General features: G+C 41.3%; 1 protein-coding gene across 4 annotated transcripts in view; it reads right to left on the minus strand.

Moving 5' to 3' along the window:
- Positions 1-13,436, minus strand: part of RUNX1T1 (RUNX1 partner transcriptional co-repressor 1) — a 118,932-nt gene that overhangs the window by 48,387 nt on the left and 57,109 nt on the right. For 3 of the 4 annotated variants that reach the window (XM_074145407.1, XM_074145409.1, XM_074145406.1), the window contains exons 2-4: positions 6,233-6,370; positions 2,230-2,471; positions 409-498 (exon numbers count right to left, since the gene is read on the minus strand). In XM_074145407.1, coding sequence (XP_074001508.1) covers positions 409-498; positions 2,230-2,471; positions 6,233-6,370 — 470 coding nt within the window. Of the gene's footprint in view, positions 1-408; positions 499-2,229; positions 2,472-6,232; positions 6,371-7,890; positions 8,317-13,436 lie in introns of those variants that run through there. The other variant, XM_074145408.1, reaches the window with a different exon arrangement.

The following is a 13,436-nucleotide window of genomic DNA, read 5'->3' on the forward strand; positions in this document are numbered from 1 at the left end:
TGATCAGCAGGACTTCAGGAAAGGGCTGGTAGTAGGAATTCCTGACATCCCCTTATTCTGAATCACACAAAGTTTGCAAAACTCTAGCTTTTTGCAAGCACATGACATTATTATATCTATAACCAAGTCTCATTACTTAGTTTGTAAAAGTTTCTATACATACAAACTAAAAATATAAACCAAACAACAGTGATTATGGAATTAAGGAACAGACAGTTCCTGTGAATAACCAGAAAGGGTCCCCAGACTATATATTCAAATGTAGTTTCATGCACTGAGCTATGGAAAGAAGCCCTTAAACATTCTTCTTTTTCCCGAGTCTCTTAAAAAGAAAAACTGTAACACACATCTGTGACCTAGCAAGAATATGGTTTTAAATACTTTCCAGATCACTGAACTGTGCAATACCTTTAAAAATGGGATGACAAAAGGTCGCAGTGGGAAGTTAGTAGCTTCTTGCAGTTTGGAATGAAATTCTTCAATTGTCAAGGTAGAATTCTGTTGAGAAAAAAAACTCTGTCTTGGTGACAAAATAATGAAAACACTTAGCAAAAGAAACAGTAACCAAAGCACTCTGAAATTGCTTAATAACTTGTTCTTGATATTGATAAGAGGATAAAGAAAAGCATGCCGCATATTAAATTATTACCTTATTAAAATACTGAAAGAAAACCACCGGCATCTCAGCCATTCAGTGCCCGTTGCTTAGAGTACAGTTTAAGCTCTCAGGTGCTAAGCATGGAAATGCTTTCACATTTCAAACATCAATTAAAACTGCTTTTCTCAACATTTTTTTAAAATTTTCTGCTGGAGCCTCTTGTAATTTTGTTCCCAGTGCAGAAGAGGTAATTAACATGCACACCCAAAAAAAATCACACTTTTTAAAGGCAAGCACGTTCCTCATTGTTTGAGGAGGAAACCTGCACTTTGCCTCTTGTGCTTATAACAAGGTTTGTTTACTATGTTCTAGGCTATACAGGAAAGTCATTACTTGCAGCTGAGGGCATGATCATGAAGACCACATGCTGCACAGGGCAGACCAAGGGAATAAGTGTTATGTGGACATTCCCAAGGAAAAGATCCTAATTTGCTCCTCTGACGAAGCTCAGACGAAGGTAGAAATCAACTGTAATTAACAAGCCCTTGATCTGAAAATCAAGGGCAGGTAGATGCTCCCAAAGCCGTCTTTAATTTCTTTACTAGTTCCCTTTTCCACAGAGAACCATGTGAGAAGCAAACCCACATAAAAGAGGCATTTTGGATACAGAAGCAAATGGAGAGTAGGACTTACTGAAGTTACACATTAAACTTCCTTTTGACCCAGACTCAAGTGAAGGGGGCACCCTTTGCTGTCAGGTAGGGTTTTGTGAAGATACAAGCAGAGGACACCCGAGCCCTAGTACTAAACAGTGCTGGCAGTCTCGCCTCCAAACGAAGTCAGTGGGAACTGCAGCTGCTCAGAACAAATGTAAACTAAAGCACCACAACAGCATTTTTCCTGGTACATCTAATTATTGCTCAAGGAGATATGTGGGACACAACAATGTCTGTCGGAGAGAGGACTTTACTGGGAATAAAAAGGATCCTGGGCCAGATTCACAACAGTTTGCCTGTAAAATAGCAGCCCAACTGGACAGATGTAACTAAGAAAAAGCTGGAATTTTCATACAGCCATAATAACATAACCTTATAAATAAGGTGACTTAAGTAGCAGCAATGCACCATCAGGTCCCTCATTATTGGGTTCAGTGAATACAGAGAAAAGGTTTTCCACTGTGAAACAATGGCCCAAACACATACTCAGCTCATCCTTTTAACCACTATTCTGCGACTATACATGTAGGGCACTCTCCCTTCCCCAGCCAACTAAACTAGGCAAGCCAAACCATATTTTACCGCATCATATAATTCAAGGCAAGTCTACATTAGGGGTGCTGCCAGTACAGAATGAACACCCTTTCACAGCATTACAGCAATAATACTATACTGGCAAAAAGAGTCCAGCCTATACCTGGCTGAGAATTGCTGCCACTCATGGGCAGGTAGCAAAGTTACTTATATTAGGTCCAGCAGCAAGAGCCAGCACACATTCTTGCACGTTTGGTATCCTTCAAGTATGATACATGCAGTTATGTGACCCACTCTTTTATATAATAAACACGTCAAGCATAAAAGAGGGACAAGGAGAGAAAAAGATCACAGTTATTATATCATTGGTTTTTTGCTTACCACAAGTCCTAGCACAAGGGTACGCACTCTCTCCCCAATCTCTGGTGAAATGTCATTGCCAAACTGCTGTAAGGTTGTAAGAAATCTCTTCAGTTTGCTGAGTTGCCTAGCTCCACAAGCTGGCGGTAACTGCTGGTTAGCCAGAGAAGAGGAAGAGGAAGAGGATGGCCCATTGCTAAAGCCATTAGGAGGAGATGGAGCTCCATTTAACGCTGTTGGTGAATGGCTAGTGCCATTGGTTACTGAAAGAAAAAGAGAGAAGGGAGAATAAAAGAGGGGGGGTGGGGGGAGAGAGAGAGAGAAAGAAGACAGGGGGGAAAATCCATCAGCTTATGTTTTCTGGGCTTGACCTCAAAATTAATTAAGATGCACAATCAAAGATAATTAGCCTTTTGACAGAGCGACACTCTGCAGTTTATATCTATTTCCCAGTAGCTGGTACCGAATGGTGTATGGATAGGAAGTAACAGCAGCTGCCTCTCACACAGCCCCCCCACCCCCCGAGTGCTCCCGGACCTGAAAAGCGTCATTTGAATATCAGCCTTTTGTCAGAGGATTTTAAAAAGACAGAGGGAGAAAGAGCATGAGTGCATGTATGATTGAAGACCAAAAAAATTGCTCTTTGGGGTAGAAAAAACCGTGCAGGCATATTTCACGAAACCTCAGTTTATCTCTGAATATTTTTACTTGTGTCTTGTACACACAACCGACAGCTGTGTTTATAAAACAGGACTTTCACGTTTTAACCTTACACCACCCAATGAGAAGGTTATTTTTTCCGATACAGATTTCCTAGCTGCTAACATACGGAGCACACAAAGTTGTTTGTGCAGGTACAAATGGTGCCGTGCTCACTGTGGCCTGAAGCCTCGCAGCTAGGGCACTTCTGAAGACTTCTCAGAGACCACGAGCAAATCGTGTGCCAATACCATGTCTCTAAAACGGATAAGAAAGCATTCCCCTCCTGTTGCAAGGTTGCCGTGAGAATAACTATCTAAAGTACTAAGTGTTCAAAATTTATGGCAACGAGATTCGTGCAGACATAGTGAAGACAACAACAGACAGTTTTTGGCAGCGGTTTCAGTTTGATTCTTATCCACACTCCAGAAGAGAGCAGAGAATCAAACTGAGGACATCCTTTTCCACCCAGGTTACTTGGAACAGCAACAGTCAAACATGCTCTGTTGAGGTTGTTTGAGTCTGACTCGCCAAAACGACAGCGAATGGCAAGAAAAAGCATGGCTCCTTAGAAACACGAATGTGCCAGGGAACTGGGAGGTGTGGGCACACACTGCTCATCAGCAGTCGCTCTCCGCTGGCCGTTGCCCTGGAGAAATTTGCTGATTTCTTTTTGGGAAGTCACTCAGAACCCATCCAAAAAACCATCAAAAACCAGGAACTTGTCTACAATTAAAAATGCATAGGAGTATTAGTCTAAATTGCTTCCTATTTAAAAGCATAACCCTGGCGAGCTAGCAACTTAAAGAACCTTCAGCCTTTCTTAATGACCTTTGAAGCCAAACATCCCCTTCTCTTTGTCACTTTCTCCAGCAGTCATCTTTATTTTTAGGCAGCCAGTCCTTTTTGAGGATCGACACCCATTACTAGATTTAAATCACTACCCAATTACGAGTTTTAAATCACTACCACAATACTTTTGAAGGAGCTTTTGCCCTAGTGACTGAAGTGCCCTTCTGGAGGTCCTACAGAAAAAACTCGCTGAATGGTTTCCTGAACAAGTTTCTGCTTGTGTTTTATCCTAGTTTTCAGTTCTCTATTCTAGCTGCTAGGAAGAATAAGATATGGAAAAAGCAGGAACAGAAAGAAGCTGGCCTCAGCAAGTTCAGCTCCATGTGCAGCTCCAAGCCATGCTCTCCGAGCACTGCACCGGAGTGAGATATCTGAGTAAACAAATACATCATGATTGCAAGGAACTTGCATAGCCAAAAAGTCATCATACCATGAACTTAGTAAATGAGGATTGGGAAGAATAAGAACATGTCCTGCTCTAGCCTGACACCACCCAACAACTCAAGTCACCGGTAAGGGGCTGCTCTAGGCAGAGGGTTCTGGGGCTATGATCAAGAAAGCACAGGACAGCAGAGTTCATTACCTAGGATAGATACGACGAGGAGAAAGGCTGGTAAAATTTCTCCCACAACCAAAGAAATATAGAAATACTCCCCAAACGAGGCTTTTCTAACTTTTTTTTTTTTTTTTAAATGGCCCATCCCATACTAATGATTATATCTCTTTCTTTATAATGTCTGATTTTGCCAAGTGGCAAATATCTATGTCGTTTCTAAAACAAAACCATGTTATTAATAAAACAGAATTTAGCATTTAAAATTTCAAACTAATGAACGTCAAGAGCTTTTAATCATCTAAACCAAAGAAAACAAGCATACTCCTGACCAGAAAGCAAGTATGATCTTCCTGGCCTACAGGCAGTCCCGCTGTAGTAATAATAAATGTAACAGACACTCCAACAGAAGTGACTGTTTACTGTACAAGCTGGAACTGCTAAGGCCAAACTCCAAAGGCAATCAAAATTAGGCTTTTTTAGACTTTTAGTCTTCATATAAACGGCCCCAAAAATCCAGCTATGGTTCACACACCTTCCAAAGTGCTGAACCAAATCAAATAAACAAAACATTCCGAAATCTTGTGAGTACACTCAGGATTTTAAGAGTGATTAATTAAAGAAGAACATTGTCCTATTCCTTTTATGATTGCCAAAAATTACCCAGAACTGCGCAAAGTGCATCACACTGGAAAGCTTAACCTTTAAGAGCCTCATCCTGCAAAAACCTAGAAACAATTTAACTTTAGACCAGAACAGCTCCTAGGATGATCCAGGTGCTGGAGTTTAAGCAGAACAGACAAATCTTTGCAGGATCAGGGTCACTGGGTTAAATTTGAGTTTATGTGAATAGCTGGCACAAACCCTCCTCACTGTTTAAGTTCGATGTAAATTGTCAGGACAGGGTTCCCTGGGATAAGCAGTACAAAGGCCTCCAGCTGGCCTTCTGCATAGAGGTGAATTTTAAATAAGGCATTTAACAGACAGAAAGGGACTAAAACAGACATAGGCAAGACAAATAGAAAACGCTGCCTTCATTCTGTTTAGGCATATGTATTCTACTGTTCTAAAAATGTTTTATTTAAAATGTGAAATGTAAACACATTCTTATGTTTATACTATTACAAGGCAGTATAAAAGAGACCAAAAAATTTGCAGCTAAATCTTGGTAAGAGAAATGTGGATCATTTCATGGCTGTGAAAAGAATAGTCCAGACAACATGCCAGATTCAAATCTCAGTCACACTGATACAAATGCAGAGTAATTCCATCAAGACTAGTACAGTTTCTTGTGTGTTTACATCAATAAACTGAGGCAGAGGTGCAGCCCCAAGTGATTTAGAGAAGTGGTCACAGACTAGAAATCTCAAGATGAAACAATAAAAGGCCTTTCTTTTTGGTTTATATCAATATTAGCTAGACGTTATATAGGGCTTAAATTAGAATTCTTCATTCAATCATAAGTGGAATGAAGATAAGTCTTTTCTTTATGAATTAACCCCACTTTGAAAACCTAAACAAAAAAAAACCCTGAAGAATTACTATTGAACTTTCTGTTCAAAAGGGAACAGGATCCTTTAAATGAAACAACAGAATGGCATAGAGAGGAGAGAAAAGTTTTCTGTACTTCTCACGAAAAGACTGATTTGAGCATTAAGTACACGGGAAACCAGTGCTCACTGTTCTTTGACACTGCGTCCAAACTGTCAAAAAATTAACAACATAACTCTGAGCTGAATGACTTTATACCTTAAAGATGCTTTAATGTGTTGTGATCTTAGTTTTGCTCGGTTACTTTATCACAGTACAACCAAATGTTGCTCCTGCCATGTCATGCAGGTTTCCCTTCACGTATTTTTGGTTTCTTGCATGTAGAATAGAAAGAATATGGAAGAAAAGGAAGAAAATAAGTCTAATTACACGTTGTGGGCGTGAATGAACTGGTTCTTGGAGCTCCTTGGGTAGTGGGAGGAGGTGGCATGGTTGGAGGCGTCAGCCTGGATTGTGTCTTCACATCCACAGGTGAGTCTGGCATTGTGGAATGCTTCTCAGTGCGATCTGCAACACACACCACAGGAACACACCAGTTTATTTCCCCAAGCACACCCCCTCTGACAAAAACTTAAAAAGCTAAGACAAGAAGTGAGCCATTTCAGCATCTGCTGCAAAAGATTACACCTGATTATCTACTCCAGTGTGCTCTTCCCAAATTACATCATCTAAACCTTACTTAAGAAGGTGTAACACAGATGGTAAGACCTCATTTGTAGTGGTACTGCATTATCTTTTGTTAGCATGTACAGATGCTACCTCCCAAGCACTCCTGGAGCTGCAATAATGCCACCTCCCGTCAAGGCTCTCCCAGTAGCCAGGAGGAAAAAAAACAGACAAAGAGACAGGAAGGTAATAAATCCCCTTACAACAGCTCTTCCAGATCTAAAACCCGAAGCTCTTCAGTACAGGTGAGATATTGGGTGGAATACTGGTTGAAGCCAGCTCTTCTCAGTCTCTTCTTTGTATCACCTGCTGCCCTCTCCATCGCTTCTTTTTAGAAGTACTTATTTAACATAAGTATCTTCCCATGGAGAGATAGTTATGTTAAATACTGCGCGCCTCCTGGATCATTTTGCCACCCTGCCCCTGGTATTCTTACTTTCACCAGAGACATAAATGCAACATGCCAAAACGGTAAGTCTAATCGTCACACATACATACCATTGCTTTTTAAAAAGCATCTAAGTTTGCACCTTCACACATTTTAATGTTCAAAACCTGCAAAATAAGTAGAAACATACCTCCCCAAGAAAACATAACAAACAAAAGGCAAAACCACACAGAACAGTTCTCTTGCAACTAAAGATCTAGAGGTGCGAGATATTTGATATAGAAGCTATAGAAGTATCTTCTTTTTCCAACATCTTTTTGGACACCTCTATGTTAAAATTTAAAAAAAAAACCACCCAAGCCCTTATGTTTCATTTATCGAGAACGGGCAAAACATGACAACATTTACCAACTGAAAGCAAAATTAAGGCTTCGTTACTGATGCCAGGAGTTTAGTGAGCCATCTTGAGTAAAGATGAGTAAGATCAAGTCGAGCTTTTAATGGGCGTAATTTAAATTCTCCCATCCCTTCTTTGGGGGGGCCAGGGTTATTTATTTTATACACTGTGCTACACAAGTCTTGCTGAGCTCCATTAAACTATTTTGCAAAGCAAGGAAGTGTCGCTGCTAATGGGTAAGCATGTAAGGCTGTGGTTTTAATTCAAGACAATAGCAAAGTCTGTCACGTTCTATAAATTCCACCACTCCACTTTGTGACGTGCTTTCCTTGTTCTTACTAACAAGATACAAACTTCAACCGAACAATCATATCTGAAATTTGCCTCGAGAGACACGAAGGGAAATTAAACGCAAGGCACACATTTAACAAAGGAAGGGTATGTTTATACGAGACTCAGAACACTTAATTATTAGAAAGTAAAAAAAAAAAAAACACAACTCCCCCCAAACCAACCCCCTCCTCCCCAACAACAACAAAAAAAGCCCCAGAAAAATTAACAACACATAATAGATACCAATATTTCGCTGCCTGAAAGTGAGGAAACTGAGGAAATATGTCCCAGAGATGCAGCGTGTCAGGTACTGCAATTATAGAAGCCATCTTCGCCCTTTGTAGAAGTACTCACAGACAATGCTTCGGTTCTCAGGGAAAGGGAGTTATTCATATAGAACTTAGAGACAAGTCTGGGGAAGATGAGCAGTGAAACATCCCGAGAACAGGATGGGGGAAATACAGATACAGCATCATAGGATCTGTAGTGTTGATCTAAGGTTAGTAAACCTCAGCTGTGTAGGGAACAGTATCCAGAATGATTAGCTTAAATATTAAGGCTGCTACACAGACAGGTGAGGTTTGATTTGCAAATCAAGCAACAGTAAATTATTACATGCTGGAAAACAAAAGCAGGTTTTTAAACATATTCTTTACAAATTTCCCTTCCATATCACTATACTAGAACAGTTAAATCTGTATCTTCAACAAGCTATTCCTTTAATATAAAGAACTACGAAAACTCATCTTGAAATGTTAATTGCTTCCTTAATAGCCGAATTCATCTTGCACTCACCTCAACCAACCTCAGCAACAAGGGAATAAATAGCTTTCAGCTCATGTTGCAACAGAGGGAAAGAGGCACAGCAGTGAGCCCAAGCCCTCCTAAATAAAGGCAAATATTTCTGCCATGCCAAGAAAGGAGAGAGAAAGGGAGGCTTGCCAGAGCTGGTGGGGAGATAACAGTGGGAACTGCTGGTCCATCTGGTTTTCATTCTGCTAACACTCACATTGAACTGTTAAGGAAGGCAGTCCAGGTACACAGATTTGAAGCATGTGGGAGCGCAGACACAGGCACAGAGGAGATGGAGGTGGGTGGAAGGAGTGAGAGAAATCGAACTCCTCTAACAGTCTGCTGCTCGCAGCGAGCAGGCACAGCCTGTATCCTCCAATTCAGCTGTTGATAAGTAAAAGCGATCCCGAGCCCGCAACCAACTGCACGGCTCCTGCTCCCCTCCTTCGCCCCGTTTCAGAGCTCAGGTCTGAACAGAAACGCGCTCAGATGGGAGGGGGGGAGGCTTTCCCAAAAACCTGGCAATGTTTTGTTACTTAAATTGAACGCGGTCGTGGGAAATAAGTGTGTTGGTTTCGCCCTCCAATTTCAGATTGCCATTCTACTGCGATCCAACTGGTTTTTACTCCCTCGAAAGATGACTGAAATTATCCACAGACCCCTGCACTTCTCATGTAAACTGATGACATTAGGCTTGATTTTCCTAATTACCTTCCTTTGGAGCTCTTGGGGGTGAAAAAAAAAAGCCTCTGCAGGCCACTTACCTTTGCTTAACCTCTCTCTCCCCCTTGCAAAGCCCTAAACCCCGCTCTGCTACTGTATGATCGCAGGCAGACAGATTTATCTCCGGTTGTCTGTACGTTCCCTAGCCCTGTCTTCTGTAAGGAGATACAAGGCTCCTCTCGAGCACAGCTCAAAACACGTCTAACCAGGGTACGAGATTATCTTGTCAGAGCAGAGACTCTCCTCGGGGGGGGGGCGGGGGGGTGTGGGAAAAGGCTTTTGAAGAAGTACACTGCAAAATGCAAAGCTCTTCCACGTGCTTGGAGGACACCACCGCCCAGGAGAACTCCCTGCTCCATTGCAGCCTTTACGTTCCACTTTCCCACTCTCTTTAGCAGCAAAACTCCTGCAGGAGCCATTCTGCTCTTTACTGCTACTATTTACCCATTCCTTGCCTCTACAGCTGATTCCCTGATGCCGGAGGCAGCTATGGGGCTGGCAGCACCTGCCCACATCAGCTCTTCACCCACCGCTGTCCCCACCACCCACAGCTCCAGAAGCTCTGTTTTTAAGAGGAAGATGTCTCAGGAGATGGGAGTGGTGATGGAGCACAAAGCAGCCACCGCTGATAAAAGCGTTACCAATTCTTGTGACCTGAACTGCTACAGCTTGTAGCGTCTGACAGTTATCCTAGAACTTCAGCTTCAACAAATTATTTTTTTAATTTAAAAAAAAAAAAAACAACAAAAAAAAACAACAAAAAAACCAGCGAACACTTTTTACTTTAATTATTGAAAACAGTCTGATGATATGAAACCTAAAGACAGGATCGTATTTAAATCGTATTCACAATCCAAGTTTCCCCTAAACCAAGTTACCGTGTTATTCCATGAGGGCTTTTATGTATAGACATTTTTCATACAAACTCTCTGTGGATATTCTGCTCTCCATACATCCAGAGGTGATGGGGGTTTGGGACAGGAAGAAAGAATCCCTCAAGAAGAAAAAGTGGTTTTTACATGTGAAATTCTGCCTGTGTAAGATGTCATGTACATTTGCTCCAGTTTTATAACGCAGGAGCATATACATTGAACTTTGCCTGAAATTTGGAAGAATTTTAAGGAAAATCTGGTCTTAAAATTGCCTAATTTCTTGAATTCAAAAACATTTCTATGCTTTTGTGTCAAACCAAACTCCTCATTTGCAAAGCTGGTTCTTTTTTTTTTTTTTCCTCTTGGACTCCGATATTTCATATAATAATCCTGAATTAGTAAGGACACAACAGAAAGTTTCATACAGGCAGCATTCCGCAGCATCTCACATTTCAGAACGTGTATACAGAGTGACTTCTTTCAGGTGCAAAGTTTTCTTCCACCAAATCCCTCTAAACAGTGACAGATTTGCACTCCTTAGCCCAGTTCGGATCAAATGGGGCTGAAAGCAGAGGTCCTCCAAACCGGAGGGAAAAGGAGACATCTGCAATTCATTCTGCAGTGTTCACTGCAATCAATTCAGGATGGAGATAGATGGTGAAATAATGGTCTAGTCCTAATCCATACACACAACCCGCTGGTGCAGTGAGAGACTTAGAATAAATTCAGAAAATATGTTTCAAGTATGCAGAGATCTATTGCATTTGCTTTAGATTATATTTTTTATTTAGAAAAAAAAAAAAAAACAAACCCAAACATTTTGAAATATACATTCTTGAACCTCTTTTACAGCATAGAGTGAAGAACTGTGATTTTACCACAGAAGTATTTTCTCCATTTTGAATTAAAGAATGTTGTAAAACCAACTTTAAATTATGATATTTCTTCTGTGGATTTCTTGGTTCATGAAACTATACTGTTCTTGTCATTCATTCAGTTTTTATGGTAGGAGTTCTTTTTATCACTATATTTAGCTGTTAGGTGAACACTGATATTTACTGTAAGCATAGCCACCTTCTGAAGACAAATAGGGAAGAGACAAAGTAAAATATGCAGGAGCAGGGGCAAAGAGAGATGTGCATGTATTCAAACTGATTTACTTCCTGCATCCTAAAAGATTTAGTCCATTTTTAAAACAAGGCGGTCTTTCATATATGGCAACATTTCAGCTCACGTGGCACCCTTCCAAGTCTAACGCATCAAGGAAAGCTGATGTATGGAACAAAATATGGAATATATAAATACTTTACTGATACCATTTCAATAGCCAATTCAATGTCAAGCATTTCTAGGAGTGGTGTGTTTTCAATTTCCTTTTTTAAATGAAAAAAAGTATGGTATAATACGCTGTGGCATTTATTTTACTTTTAGTTAGTGCAAACAGTTCCAGATGTATATTCAGGCATGAAAGATTCTTAAAAGACGCTCTATATTGATTGTACAGTGCTTATTACTTCTGTGCCAACACATTAAAAATAAAAATAAAAACTGCCAAATTAAAAGAGCCCATTGTCTTGTTTCCTTTAAACTCACAGAAAGTACGACCCCTGCATATGACACACAGGATTAGAACCTGCCCCCGCCACCCAAACTATATGAATTGAGACCTAAATCTGCAGGATGTAATGCTGATGATGGCTACCTAGATGGCATTGGACTAATTTTGATTATCTTCAGAGGGATAGGATAGAATTTGCAAGCAGGTAACTACAGGTTGTGAGTCACAGCAGTGATGAACTGGGAGACAGAAACCCAAAAGTCCACCTAAGAGGACAAATTACATACATCTTCCATCCATAATGCTCTCATGCTACAGTCAGTAAAGAACCTTCCCTGGGGTTGAACCCAGGGAAAGAACCTTGGGGGGTTGGACTAGATGATCTCCAGAGGTCCCTTCCAATCCCATATCATTCTGTGATTCCCTCCTTCAGATTTGGCCATGCCACGCAGCACCATTACAAGGCAGTGTTTGTGGAGACCCACAACTCCTGACTCTCAGACCTGCCACTACGCAGAGCAGGACAATATTATAAGGTATCTGCCTTGGTTGAAAAAGGATGTGTTCAAGAATGCACAGTATAAGCCTGATATATATAGTAAAGCCTACCCACCCCGTGCACTGCACACCTGGGAAAAGCTGGAAGTCCTATGATGCAGCCATAAAACGTGGTATTTGGACAACACCGCTGCAGACCCTCTCCCGGCCAAGCACACCTGGGACTTGCTTGAGACTGGTCCAGTCTTCATTCCATGCGTCTCTTGGCCCTTTTGACTTTCGCTTAATGAATAAACAAGGCCCTAAACACAATGGATGTTTTTGTGCTATAAACAACTGATCTCAAACAGGGACAACATAGACACAACTTTCTGTCAGCACCAGATGCAGTCACGTTACTGGCCGAGAAAGAAAACATCACCCGGTTTCCAGTTCCCCAGTAGAGAACTTTTACTCTCTAGGTGATTTGCAGATGGGCAGTATCAGAAAGCAGCTCAGACACTCAGACTCCGTCTTTTGTCACGAAATATTACCCCTGCAAGCTTTATCCAGCAGGAATGAGAATGCATGCGGGGCAGGTGACGGATGCGCACAGCAAAGTTTTCAAGACGACCTAACATTTCATTGCCTTTTTAGCACGTCGGGTATGAAGCTCACATACTGAAGATGACCCTTTTGCAAGAGCAGTATCGCAACTTTGCTGCAGTCTTATCTTGGTTCTGCTCTGCTGAAGTTAGTTGAATGTTTCATATCACCAGCTATTCTTGAGAATAAATGAAAGCACGCTCAGTTTACCCATTTCTTCTCATTTAATATGCAGAAGCTAGAAGAAATTCTGCATCCTGGGAGTTCACTGAAGTTATCTCAGGCTAGGTTATCAGAGCTTTCTTCAGATGTGCTAAAAAAAGCCTCGAGAATAATGCAATCTCCACTCTGTCTCCCGAAAGCTGAAAGGGATTTTTGTGCTACTGTTTCCTGGTTTTGGTAGGAAGAGCTCGTGGGTCAAGTAAACTGGCTGAATGACAGACAACACTTTGCATCATGTTCTTCATCCATAATGGTAGTATCTTGACTGGTCCTACCATCACGCCAACCAACTGAAAAATCATAGAATCATAGAATCATAGAATTGTTAGAGTTGGAAGGGACCTTAAAGATCATTGAGTTCCAACCCCCCTGCCATGGAGTTAAAGGTCATCGAGTTCCAACCCCCCTCCACTAGAGCAGGTTGCTCAAAGCCCCATCCAGCCTGGCCTTAAACACTTCCAGGGATGGGGCAGCCACAGCTTCCCTGGGCAACCTGTTCCATTGCCTCGCCATCCTCACAGTAAAGAATTTCCTCCTAA

The sequence above is a fragment of the Numenius arquata genome, chromosome 3 (assembly GCF_964106895.1).
Source record: "Numenius arquata chromosome 3, bNumArq3.hap1.1, whole genome shotgun sequence".
Classification (NCBI taxonomy): Eukaryota; Metazoa; Chordata; class Aves; order Charadriiformes; family Scolopacidae; genus Numenius; species Numenius arquata.